The 14,133-nt window shown below is 36.0% G+C and overlaps 2 protein-coding genes across 2 annotated transcripts; both read right to left on the reverse strand.

Moving 5' to 3' along the window:
* Positions 1-8,637: 8,637 nt before the first annotated feature.
* Positions 8,638-9,582, reverse strand: or55c1 (odorant receptor family 55, subfamily C, member 1). The gene has a single exon (XM_043259628.1). The coding sequence runs from the start codon at positions 9,580-9,582 to the stop codon at positions 8,638-8,640; it is 945 nt and encodes a 314-aa protein (XP_043115563.1).
* Positions 9,583-11,102: 1,520 nt separating this feature from the next.
* On the reverse strand, positions 11,103-12,918 carry or55e1 (odorant receptor, family 55, subfamily E, member 1). The gene is made up of 2 exons (XM_043259630.1): positions 12,837-12,918; positions 11,103-12,100 (listed from the first exon to the last, which is right to left on the reverse strand). The coding sequence occupies exons 1-2, from the start codon at positions 12,916-12,918 to the stop codon at positions 11,103-11,105; spliced, it is 1,080 nt and encodes a 359-aa protein (XP_043115565.1).
* Between the last annotated feature and the right edge of the window lie 1,215 nt (positions 12,919-14,133).

Consider the following 14,133-nt stretch of genomic DNA (forward strand, 5'->3'; position numbering starts at 1 on the left):
ACAAATTCTATGCATGACAAAATTCTATGCATCCAATGTGTTGCATGACAAGCTTGAAAGCAGTTGCTAGACTTCAGAGGAGACCGTTTTTTAATCCCATTTAGCCGATCTCAGAGTCTGGCAGTAACACTTTTAGCTGCAGCTTAATTGAATTTGTTTAGACCATTAGCATCTAGGAACTTTGCTACACCCATGGTATGGCAGCAAAGGTCTTTGATTACCATGCAGAAATGAGAGTATACTTCCCAGCCATAGCGGCCTAGAAAATAGCAACTTTCCATTTTCTGGTGGTCTTAGTACACAATGTAACTGCAGAAGAATCCAGGTTTAAATAAAAATATTGCAACTCTTTGGTCATGCTAATGTTCTAATCAGATTTAGAAACTATCCTATATTTGATCTTAAGATCATCTCTTGAATACTTGCTCCTGCTTGCATTAATGGCTCCACTTTTTTGTTTATCTGACTAATTTAATTGTTCGCTTTTACAAACCACAATCTAAAAACCATGAGCGCAGTGCATTAACATTTGTTTGCTGGTTAGCTTGTCAGCTTTTTTCTCTCTCTCCGCTTCATTTCCTGTTTACTCCATTTTCGCAAGTTTATCAAACAACAGTGGTAAGTGAATAATTCAGTCACGGTGAGTATGGCTTCCAAATATAACTTTGGAAGTGACTAGTTCAGCAAGTCATGTACATTGTTCGGTTCTGGCGTGACTGCTATATTTAGGGTTACAAAAGACCTTCTTCTAGGTTGTATCTGGTTGTATCTCTTTATTAGTGCTATTGAATCTTCAACACTACCGACCTCAACATTCTCTTGAATAGAATAGAAAACTTTGTTAGCATAAGAAGTGCATGAGCATGGTTGAAATCATACTTATCTGACCACTTTCAGTTTGTAGCAGTAAATGAGGTGGTATCATATTGATCACAACTGCAATATGGAGTATCTCATGGCTCAGTAGGGCTGTTCTTTTTCACTCTTTACATGTTACCCTTGGGAGATATTATGAGGAAACATGGTGTTAGCTTTCTTGGTTTTCTTGGCTCTCATGGTGCTATGCTGATATTTATATTTTTTTAAGGCCTGGTGAAACACACCAAATTGAGAAACTAACAGAATGCATAGTCAATATAAAAAACTGGATGATAAGTAATTTCTTACTGCCAAATTCTGAAAAAAAATCTTTCCTTTGAAAGCCATGTTTCTAGGATATGTTTTTGAGATGGTAAAATGCAGTTTTACATATTTAAATTGTAACCTATGCTTTCAACGTTACATCCAGTTAATAAAGGTTAGACTATTGTAATGCTTTATTGGATGGTTGTTCTACACACTTGTTAAACCTACAGCTGGTCCAAAATGCAGCAGCTAGGGTCCTTACTAGAACCAGGAAGTATGACCAATAAGCCTGGTTCTGTCAAAACTGCACTGGCTGCTTATCAAACATCATATAGATTTTAAAATCCTGTTAATTACTTATAAAGCCCTGATTGGCTTAGCTCTTCAGTAATTGAGCAAGCTCTTATCACATTGTGGTCCTCCACGCCTGCAACCGAATCGCAACAGGATATATATTGGACTAAACGCAACTAAAATTCAAAGTAACAACTTTACATGCAACCACAGAGAACTGTAGACATGTGCAAACGTATCTGAATGCAGTTTTTGAAAATATTCTGTGCTGCATATTTATGTCATCTTAATGCAACTATTTTGGGACAGGATTGCTGGGATGCCATTAATGGGCTTATTCAAGTGCTCTTTTATTTATTATAATTATTTTCAACATGCTCCCACCTTAACTTGGTCAGGACCCTTTGGCGTCACTTTTTGATGCACAAGGTACCCCTTTAGCTAATTTTTCGCTGTGCAGGCTGCTCTGTTGTCACAACCTCTTGTGACCGATCACATCACGCTGTTGTGAAATGGGATTGTTGTGAAATTTGTCGAGTTGGGGTAAGACTGTGTTGTTATTTTTATCCATTGCATCTCCCACATTGCAAGTTGTTGAAAGAAGATACTTGCCAGGCTACTTGTGTACTCTGCTTTATTCATTTAAAAACTGGACACCACCGCACAAATGTGGCTTTTTGTTAATGACTGTGCCACTACGGGATTTAATACAGCTCACTAACAGTTACAAAAGACATTGACAGTCTGTCACAATTCCAGTTTAATTTTTCATAAATAATTTTTTTATTTTTATTTTCTTTTGACTATGTTCTGACCTGCCATCTAGTGGCGAAACGCTCTAGAGACATGTCACGGGAATCAATCACACACACACACACACACACACACACACACACACACACACACACACACACACACACACACACACACACACATTCCTTTAAAGTCCTTTACACAATCTGACATTTAAAATTAAAATGGAAATTATGTGCTGGTTTTGTCTGGCCAGAGGAGAAATGGCCCCTCAACTGAGACTGGTTTCTCCCAAAGTTTTAGGTTCCTTGCTGCTGTCACCTCTGGCTTGCTTAGTTGGGGACACTTACTTTCCAGTGATTATCATCGTTTTGATTACAGAGATCCTACTGAAAATGAGCTGATCTAGACAACAACTTTTCTACATTCAATAATTACATATAATGTGTTTATAGTGTTTAATCTTGTCATTATACATTACTGACACTCTATTCTAAATATTTGATATTGTTCAGTGCTTTGACACAATATGTATTTTTAAAAACACTATTTCATTACTATGTAAATAAAGACACAAATCCATCAGATAATATTTAAGATCTGAAAAAAGTGAAACTATTGGTTGTGAGCACAAACATGCACATGATGTCAAATGGATCCAGGTGTTTGTAATTATCAATGTGCTGAGAGGGTTTGTGGATGTGCTTCTCCAGTTTTCATCTCCATTCCTACCCAAGTTGGTGTTATAGCTGGTTGTAAAACCAGATGGAAAGTGCAAAACTTGCACTTATCTACTGAGCTTGGTGTAAGCAACTTGAGTTTGTTCAAGGACAACTGGGAAAAGCCGCAGTGTTCTCATCAACTTTGAGGCACTACTGGTAGGATAAAGACTCATTTTTTAGCAACCACTGTGTTAAAATTGAATTTGTGAATATCCCAGTAACGTTGTTTAAATGAGTTAAATCCTTAAATGATCTTAAATGATGCTGTGTGTAGTGACTTACATAATCATGTTTGTGTATGGTTTGTTTGTTTGTATAGTTTATTAAGCTAAGCATCTGAGACTAAGAATCTGAGAAAACACTGAAAATGAGATCGAATTGTTGCAGAAAAACTTTCAATAAATTGCTTCAGTGATTAAGAATCTCATGCTTTGAGTTATTCCATGCGCCTTCCAAAGTTGATTGAAGCCTTTTTTCAAGTTGAGGCAGACATTGAGACTAAGAATCCTACATAAATTGACATTAGCATGAACTCAAGCACTGGATATTGCTCTGTAGCACAGATCTTGGGAAAAAAACGGAGCGGGTGCTTGAGGATGCTTGGAAAAGGGTAAACTTAGAAACTAAAATCTCCTCTGGGCTAAACTGAGGAACTGGAGCCCTCCATTGGCTGGACTCTGAAATGGGGTTGCATTTATGTGGAGCAGGCACTGGAAGGTGTTTGTGATGAGTGGGTGCTGTTGAAGAGCTAGCACTGGTTGTCACCCATGAGGAGCCAACAGGCTTGTGTCAATGGCAAACAGCTGACTTGAGTGTGCCACAGCTGACAGTAGAGTGGCCAGCAGACATGATGAAGGTACTATCTGCAGGCTTTCATTCATTGGTACAGATTCAGAATTATGTTGGCTGGGTATGGATTTAGAGTATGAAAATTGCAGAGGAAGAGTGGAATTCTGTTTAAAACTTCCTTTCCCAAGGGAATGTGCAAGCACTTATGTGATTGGAAGCAGTCACAGAAGTAGTAGGAGATGTAGGACATATTGGTTCATCTACAGGGTAGTCAGTAACCTTTGCCTACTAATGAGTACTGGAATTGGTATAGGAATTGGATAGTGAATGAGTTTACATAGGCTGGACTGGACGCGGTACAAGGCTCTGGGATGACAATATTTGATGTTTGGTTCGTGGTTATGATGGGTAAAGACTGGAGATCGACCGCCACCTGAAGAGCGAATTTGATGTAAGAATCCAGATCCCAGCTTGGGTACTATTATCCAAAATCCTTTCTTTAAAGGAAGACAAGCACTGGCAGCCAAGCCACAGCAGTTGAGGAATTCCTGGACATACAATTCCAGATCCTGGCCGTACTGAAAGAGGGACTGGAGGATAGTAGACTGATTATGATTATTACCCACAAGGAGTTCTTGCATGTTGTTTTAAGTTTAAGTCTGGTCTTCTGTCACTCACTGGATGGAGAAGCACACGGGGATGCACCAAAAGTTTCCACCTTTTCATCCACAGCTCAATTCATACACAATCACAATGACATAATGGTGTCATTAACTGACTCGCAAAACCAATATGAGGAGGTGTGGCCAGAAGATAAACTTGATTTAATCCATATTTTACATTCACTTACATCTATATTTATATTTATCAATTAAAAATATTGAAAAACAAATAATGGTACATTTAACTGACAAGAAAATTATTAATTGGATGAAGTACAATTTGAAAAATAATTCAGTGTATGTAGCACATCTATAATATTTATGTGGAAAGAAGGATGAGTTGAGGTAGGGCTCGTTTTTGGGTTTGGTACTTTTTATGTACCAACAGAATTGACTCAATACCACTGAGTACTGAAAAACATCTTTTTCACATCTAAAGTCAATCAGTTTGACTTTAAGGGTGTCTGGGTTAATCAGAAAGTTTTCTGCCTTAATTTCAGGGAACAACACTCCATGCTGTCAAGCCCAAATGCCAAATGCTCTTCTGTGTCTGCTGTTTGGCTTAGGACAAACCAGTCCAGTTCACAGTGCATATGGACCATAATGTAGTGGTCCAGCTCCTCCTGACAGTCCAGAAGCTAAATGATTTTAGAAACCCTGGGCCTTGATTTACTTTAACAGAGTGACCTCCAGTGGAACGGGTTTGAGACCACCCTAGAAGTAAAACAGTGGTCACGATGGATATAGGACTTGAGCAAGTCCTGGACAAGCTTTTGAGAATAATTAAAATATCATTCTAAAAAATTTGGAAACAGTGACACAGTAAAAAAAAAGACAGGACAAAGACTATACTTACGATGCTGATGAATTTCTTGTTCCATGAATTTTGCCACCTGATCAGCAAATCCAAAAATTGCATTTGTGTAAGATTTATATAGATTGAATGTGTGCAGAGATCATACATTCCTCAACAGAGAAGTCTCTCTAAGTACAATGCAAGACAAACAAGAAAACTGGTACCTAAAATTCACTTTTCAAATGGGCTGAAAAATGTTCTCAACCTTTACACTCAGCTGAATGTTAAATTCATAGCTGCATGAATTGACATCTGTTGAAGAATAAATAAGAGATGCTGACACTCATCAACTATTTTATAGGTTTTTATTAATTGAGATAAAACATATGTTCTGTAGTGGACTGTAGTGTTTTCAAAAAACATTTAAGGTGTATACACAGTTACCCTACATAAAGTATATACAAATTAGGTAACATCTTTTTAACAACTATAAAACAAAGTACATATCAAGGCATAAACCGTTAAACTGCCGATTGAGAACCTTTTCATAAGAACAAGCTTTTCGTCTAAATGAAATGCATTGTATGTTACGCATATAGTACCAAACTAATCAATAGTGGTCCTCTTGTCATTATTATTCTCCATGTCTGCAATCTGAAACAAAAAAAATCAAGTTTATTAGATGTCATCTCAAAATAGATAATGCACAGCAAAGAGAGGCTTTTTAAGAAAAGGTTTCAAAAACTCTTAACATGCTACAACTTATCACCTGTGCAGTGTATGATGGTTGACTATATGACAGCATGTATTGAAAGTTTACCTAAGAAACTATAATCTAATATTTAAACCAAACCACACATTTTCCTTTGTGAGGAAAAAAGACATATCTAATTATTACCTTGATTTTCACACATCTCTTCGATCAACAGTCAAATGATCCAAACGACCATCTTTAATCAGATGTTAATTTTCCTGCACTTCTATTGATTGGTTCTATTTAATAAGCTTCAGAATTGCAATTGTCCTATGTTTAAATTCAGATCTCACCTTGTGACAAACCATCTTTGGTCACTTTTTGTCTTCCATTTTACACAGGTCTTGTCTATTTGGAAAATACTCAGTTCTCTGGAAAAGTATCGGCGTATCCGGAGGATTCAGAGGGACCACAATCTTGCTGATTCCCCTTGGTATCTGCTGGTCATCAGGTACTCAGGAGGACAGTTTTGTGCCTGAATGAAATAAATATTTCTATTAACACTAGATATCTGTCATAATTCAAGAAATAATGATCATCACAGAAATCAACTCGCTCAGAGTCCTGTGTGAACAGCCCTCAACTCATTACCAGAGTTTCAGACCCACCACAGCTCTGAGAAATCATATGTACTGGCAAAGGATGTGTAACCCACATCAGTAAGGAAGTCATCCCAATCAGTTTGACTTCGAGGGTGCCCAGGTTAATCATGTTTTAATCCTGTCTAAATTTTGCAACATTCCACATCTGCAGCAGGTTGGACTGAGGTGAAATGCTATTCTCTGTCTGACCGACTGCAGCTTCAGAGGATAATCCTTAATGTCTGGCTCCGAATAGAATGCAGCTGGAGGGGCATCATCCTCACTGTCCTGCTCTGCATCATCCTCACTGTATGATTTAGCACAGACTGACGTTTTTGGGCCATCAACACTACAGTCAGACTGTAGTTTCGGGGTTGTTAACTCTACAGTAAACAGATGCAGGAACAATAGCTTGAGGGATGTTGATACTTGAGTCAGGTGCAATAGTGACTTTTTTTAAGGATGTTGTCAATTAAATTTGTACACTACACCGCTTGGAGGACACCAGCAGTCCATTCAGACAAATCACCAACTGCATCTTGGAAGACGCTGTCACTCCAATCATCTCTGACTTGAGAGTGACTGGTGCTTGGTTCCTTCAGGGAAAAGTCAACAACCTGGTCATTATGAATGACTTCTTGACATGAATGTAAAAATTATATAAACCAAATGATTTTTTTATTCAAATAACATTTATATTAAATATTGCATGACCATATTGAGTACTCATGATACAAGCTAAAATGTATTGAGAGCCACTACATTAACTTCCATTGACTTGGGTGTGAATATTGTTTTGGTCAACAGAAGCTATTGCATTATTAATTGTATATTCAAATACATTTCTGATACTAATCTTTACTAAACTTTTTTTTTTTTTTTTTTTTTTTTTTTTTTTTGCTAAATACTTGATCATATCAAATTGTTACAATATTATGGCAGACTATATATGCTATCTCAGATGAAAAGATCTGCTATCTTTTTCTCCTTGCAGCGTCAAAGCAGAATTAATACAACTTCTGTTATTGGAAAAATACCACGGTTTGGACCTCATTGATAGGTACAGCCCTAGTTGTAAGTGTTTGTGAAGATGGTTTACATTGGTCTATATCAGGGGTGTCAAACTCAATTCCCGGAGGGCCGGAGCCCTGCAGAGTTTAGATGCAACCCTAATTAAACACACCTGATCCAGCTAATCAAGTACTTCAATCATACATAATATATGTGTTTTAGCAGGGTTGAATCTAAACTCTGCAGGGCTCCGGCCCTCCAGCAATTGAGTTTGACACCCCTGGTCTATATGATGGTCAATGGGTTTCACTTCATTTTGATGGTCCCTTTAACACATTCTGTTGATAATAAGTAACTTTGTACCTACATGTCAACTAACTTAGTCTTAGTAGAGTATTAGTAGACTGGTAGGATTAGAATCATCACAATAAAGAGTTAGCAGATAATAAGACGGTCTACTTGTACTCTAATGAAAGTTAGTTGACATGTAGGTGCAAAGTTTTTGTCAACAGAATGTTCATAAAGTGTTACCGAACATGCTAAACATATTCACAAGGAAGTGCTTGGTTACACAAGTTCTTGTTAGTTTCCAGTGATTAAACACAAGCATATAGACGTGACAATACTTTTTTGTGTGTGTATTTTTTATAATTTGAGCATTTCATTTAATTTTGAGAATCGGTTTTGTGGCAAATGACAATATATAGTGTACAATGTATGGACATTTAGATTGTTACAGCAGGTAGGCAAACAAGGATGAGGTGGATCTCAACATACTTAAGATAGTCCACAAGGAAAAAATGAAAACCAAAGAACTGAACAAACTGAGGATAATATTTACAGAGGACAAGAAGGGGTTAAACAAGAAAAATGTGTGAAACATTAGCAGTGTCCTTTGCAAAGCGGAAAATAGAAACGGAAACATAACACAGCAAATGTATAAAACAGAACAGTCCAGAAAACATAACATAACAGACAGTAATAAAAGCATGTTTTTAATCAGTATTAACTAATAGCAGTCTTAATACAGAGTGAACTGTGAGTATAATAAACTCAGGCACATATGGTGAACAAATTAGGGAAAAAAGAATCTTATACAAAATTCTTATAATTTTTCTTATAATTTCATTTCATGCATTATATCTGCTGATCAATTTGTGGCAATTTTATTACACTTTAAACATTTCACAATTTGAGTTCTAATTTCTGTGGTTCTGAGTCCATAAATGATGGGGTTACATATTGCAGGAACGAGATGATACATTGCGCTAGTTAAGATACGGGCATCTCGGGGTATTGTAGCTACTCTGTACCCAACAAATGCGGCAGTAACACTGATATAAGCTATCGCTATGGTCATTATGTGTGTGGTACAAGTGTGAATGGCTTTATGGCGGGATTCACCAGATGGTGAGCGAAATATAACAACAAAAATAATGACGTATGAGCAAAAAATCAGAAAACAGTCGGCGGATGTTATACCGAAAGCTACTGTAAGAGCTAAATAGTTTTTAGTAACGTCATTACAAGCTAGATTAACAACTGATGTATGCTCACAGAAACTGTGGTAAATCAAATTGGTTTTACAAAAGGTAAGTGGCACAACTAGACCAACCATTGCAATAATGCTAACAGCGTTCCGAATGCTAAAAATTGCCGAGAAAATAAGCGAGTTTGTCATATTTACAAAATCATTGTACCGCAAAGGATAAATGATAGCAAAATATCGGTCCACAGCCATCCCAAGTAAGATGGTGGACTGAAAACAACCAGAAAAATGCAAACAAAACATTTGTATTAGACATTCATGCCGCGTAATTGTATTCATTTCCCACAAAAAACTAACCAGCATTCTTGGAATAAAGTATATCGGTACGACAAACCCTAAAGCTGCAATCAAACCAATAAGAATATACATGGGAGCATGTAGTTTTCTTTCTTTTGCAATGATGATCATCAAAACACCATTAGCAAATAAAGTATACATTAAGATGATGCAAAAAGGAATAAAGAGTAGCGGTCGATACCCTTTTAGGTCTGTGAATCCAATCAGCTGGAATTCAGTAAAAGACACGTTGACTGATGGGTCACCCATTCTGCTTTTCAAAAATGTGCACTACAGACCTTCAAAAAGAAAGAATAAACCGGCGTTATTACTCAGAATCTGTTAGCAATTTAATCTCATACTTAAAAACATAAACCCCAGTTTCACAGGCAACATTTAAGCCTAGTCCTAGACTAAAATGTAAACCTGAGCTGTTTCAACCAAAACTCACTGATCTTAAAAAACGTCAGTGCCTTTGTTTTGTCTTAAGAAGCACACTAGTAATGCTTTTTATAAAAATTACTTAAATGTTCTAATTCAACTATGGCCCAATCCTGTCTTAGGCTAAGCCATGTCTGTGAAACCGGGCCTTAAAGATTTTAAACTCAACAAAACAAAGAAAATGGTTACCTATACAATATATTAAGCACACAAAATCTTCAAGAAGAAATCAGATAAATTTTTGTTATTCATATTTAGTTTAAAGCTCTGCGGTCCTGCCTTAAAAGAATATGTTTTATCTGTTCGTTCTCTGTTCTGCCTCCCCCCTCCAACGGAGCCATCTAATCACTGCTCTTAAATACTCTGTCTTTACCTCCCCCCGCAGTGCACAGGGATTTGGGACTTGTTAAATTGGAATCACAACAATTTCTTTGAAAGAACATCATCCGACATCCAACATAAGTGCTGCAATAAACAAATACAGTCAGTATATGGGTATCTGATGCACAATGATGAATAGAGATGAAAGGATTTTATTAATTTATTTGGGAATCATACTAAAATGTATTTTTTAATTGCTTCACAGCTTAATATGTAATAAAAAAATATAAGGAAACTGAAAATGAATGGCATAGTAAAATTCTAAAAAGATACTTGACATGTCAGTGTCATTAATTCCCACTTGACATTAATTTTTTTTAAACATGCAAACTTGAAAACATGTGACCACATGGGAATCTTCATGTAAATTGCCCTTTTGTTTACTTTGCAAGTCAGTTTATATTCATTAACATTTACAGTTTGAGCAGCTTGGTCATAAGTGGCTAATTATTAGCAGCTGTGTCAAGTAGATGCTTATTTAATTAGCTCTGGAGTGGTTAGAAGTGTCCCTCTCTTTGCACACTTCATCACTTCGGGAATTTCTGATGATCCCTAAGCTCATTTATTCTGTTGTCCCTGCTTAATTTAGAGCACTTTCTTTAGTCAACATAAGTATAATAAGTTATACAACCTATGCCTTTTTATGTAAACAAACAGTGACAATGTATAAACATCATGATAATTTAAATCAGGAAAGATCTAATATTAAATGTACAAGCACACTGTTTTGCATTTCTTTTGAATTTACTTTTATTTTAATAGAAAAACAATTCCATTTATTACAGTATTTGTGTAAAAGTTAACCAAAGTAGACATGGTTAGTAAATCAAGAAACATCATCTTTACTAACAAGGTGTTTTTCTGAAACTCCCTGTTTGAAGAGACTTAAATGTCTGCTTTTAGAAGTACAAACATTTCTGTTTCATTAGCTGTGATTAATAGGTAGACAAAGTGTCAAATTAAAATCTTTACCGTAAAATCTTTCCAATGGAAACCCTATTAATATTTGCTTTGAACATCTTCAATAAAGCATTCCTTATTTCTTTTGTCCGTACACCATAAATGATTGGATTGACACTTGCTGGAAATACTATATACATCACACCCAGAAAGGTATTAACATCAATTGGGATTGGAATGTTAAGATTTCGAGAGAGAAAGGTAATACTACCTACAAAATAAAAACACATCATAACCATTAAGTGTGTACCGCAGGTATGAAACGCTTTCCAACGATCCTCTCCGGCTGCAGATACAAGCACCACATGCAAGATTTTGACATAGGAGAAGAAAATAACGGATATGTCGATTCCCACAAAACAGATAATCACAACCAGTCCCATTGCATTATTTTTGCTTATTGAATCACATGCCAAGCTGACAAGAGCCATGTGGTCACAGTAGCAATGATGGATAACGTTAGACTTACAAAAAGACAAAGGTGCAGCCAAAGCGACCAGCGCTAACATTATTGCGCCGCTCCTGATCAGTGTGAAAAGAAGCACTTTCAAAAACATTGATGAGTTCATGATTTCAGTGTAATGCAATGGCTTGCAAATGGCGGCAAAGCGATCTAAAGCCATAGCTAAAAGTATGGTGGATTCTACGGAAGAAAAGAAATGAGTAACAAACATTTGTGTCAAACATCCAGTTAAAGAGATTTCATTCAAGTCAAAGAGGAAGCTGAGAAGCATTGCTGGGATAATTGCGGTGGGTACAATGATGTCGACAACCGCCAAAGCAGATACGAGTATGTACATAGGACTGTGAAGGCTTTCTGTATTTCTGATCACACAAAGTAACAAAGAATTCCCCACCACAGCCAAAACGTAACTTAGAAAAAATGGCAGGAACAGGAGACGTCTGTATTTGTAGATCTCTGGAAATCCCATAAATAAGAATTTTGTATATGAGAAGTTTCCTTGGAGTTCTTCAATCATGGCAGTCTGAATGTGATGGCAGCAACCTATTTCAAAGGATAAGTACAAAATTATTATTATTTATAAGGTAATTAAATACATATCATGTCCGTGGAGAGCAATTACTTGGACTTGCAGCAAATATATCATCTTTGCGTTTTAAAGTCTTTTCTAGAACCATATACTTATTAGCGCTTAACAACTCTGTACCCAAGCTATTTCAGTGAACGTGATTTTACCAAGTCCAAGATGTTCCTAGATCAACATCCTTGTTGATCCTGGAACAACGTTCCAATAAACCAATCAGAATTGAGGGATCATTTTTGAGAAAATATATGTTTTAAGCTTATCAGCAGGTTCAGGTGCTTTTAAACCTTTTAAACATTATGATCAGGTTTAAGTGCTTCTAAAACTATCATTTCCCACTGATTTTAGGAATAAATGTTGGGTAGAGTTATCGGTAGGGATTGAGATTATATTTTTGAACATTAATGTTTGTCTTACTTGACAAAATCACAGCTATTTCTCATCATAGCTGCATTAAGTGTATGAGCTACTCTTTGTAAATTAGATGTAAAGATGTACCTGTCAACAAAACAAACATGTAATTGTGAAAGTTGTGAAAACCAAACAGAATTCTCAGTTACACTGATTTATTTTCAATAGACCTACACATTAATTCCTACAGTTAAACAAAAAAATAAGTGATCTGTTTTCTGTTTTCAATTTGGTTAAAACATACCTGACCGAGTTTCCTGGTTTCTCTGTCGTTTGATCATTCACCTGTAGAGCAGATGCCCCCACTAGGACCTGAGGCCATCTGACTGGGAGCATATATACACTGAGATTGATCTTCTGCTCCCATAGGAATAAGACAAAAACTATACAGCCACTGACATCATATATTTTGTCGTCATTACACACACCTAAACAAGCATGAAGGTATTTTTCCAGGAAGAATAAAGCAATTAGCTGAGTATTTTTGTTCAGGTTAATTAGTTCTGTAGAGGGTGGTTGGTAAAGCAGCTTGAACTCTTGCAACATCCTTGACAAATATATTTCAGCTCCATTGTAGTATAAAATAGCACCTATAAATGTAAATAACTAAATGGAATTGTAATGAATGTTAGGATTTCTTTGTGACCTGTCCATAAAAATTACTACTGTAGTGACCAGACATTTCCAGGGTCAGACAAAAAAAAAAAAAACCTTTATCATAGTAACACATATGACAATAAAGCATTTAATAAAATAAAATGTAACATCTGGGGAATAACACAGGAAAGATGCACGTCGTCCCCATGAGTCAGCCGCTCTGAGAACTGTGCCACAGCTCTGACATTAATTTAATTACAAACCCACTTAAAATAGGCCGCCAGATTTTTTTCTATATTACTATCATGTAAATAAAATATTCAACATTTATAATAGCTGTAAATTAGAAGGGCCGTAAGTGAGCACTAATGGAAAATTATAAAAATGTAACTCATAATATTATTTTTTTTACAAGCACAGCCCTTAAATGGATTAAAAAGGGTACATGCTTGAAGAGACTATTTTGTAGCCCATATCAGTTACTTCAAAACAAAGGTAAATACTTCATCACAATATTACAACCCGTGCCAACTATTTTAACATGTAGCAGGCATCAAGTATGGAATGTGCTAATTTTGTTATTTTCTATTGTGAATAAAATATTTGAAAATTCTTTTACTTTTTATTTTATTGAAAAAAACAAAACAAAACAAACAAAAAAAACAACATTTCCAGAATTTGAGCTGCATACCCCAATTCCAAACTCAAATATTTTAGCAGACAATAATAATAATAATAAATAAAATAAAAACAAGCAAATAAAGAAATAATCTACCATAATGTGTTTGTCTTATACATTATATGTTTAAGCAAAAAAACAGGGATTGTTCCATCAGTATCATCACATTAGGTTTTACACATGCACAGTAGAACAAATTTAACATTATCCAACATTTCATTGTGTATGGGAGACTTTTGGAAAATGTGAAAAAGTGCAAACTTCGATTGCTGCATTGGAGGGTGAGTCAGAAGGTTCTGGAGATGA

Source organism: Puntigrus tetrazona, chromosome 15, assembly GCF_018831695.1.
Source record: "Puntigrus tetrazona isolate hp1 chromosome 15, ASM1883169v1, whole genome shotgun sequence".
Classification (NCBI taxonomy): Eukaryota; Metazoa; Chordata; class Actinopteri; order Cypriniformes; family Cyprinidae; genus Puntigrus; species Puntigrus tetrazona.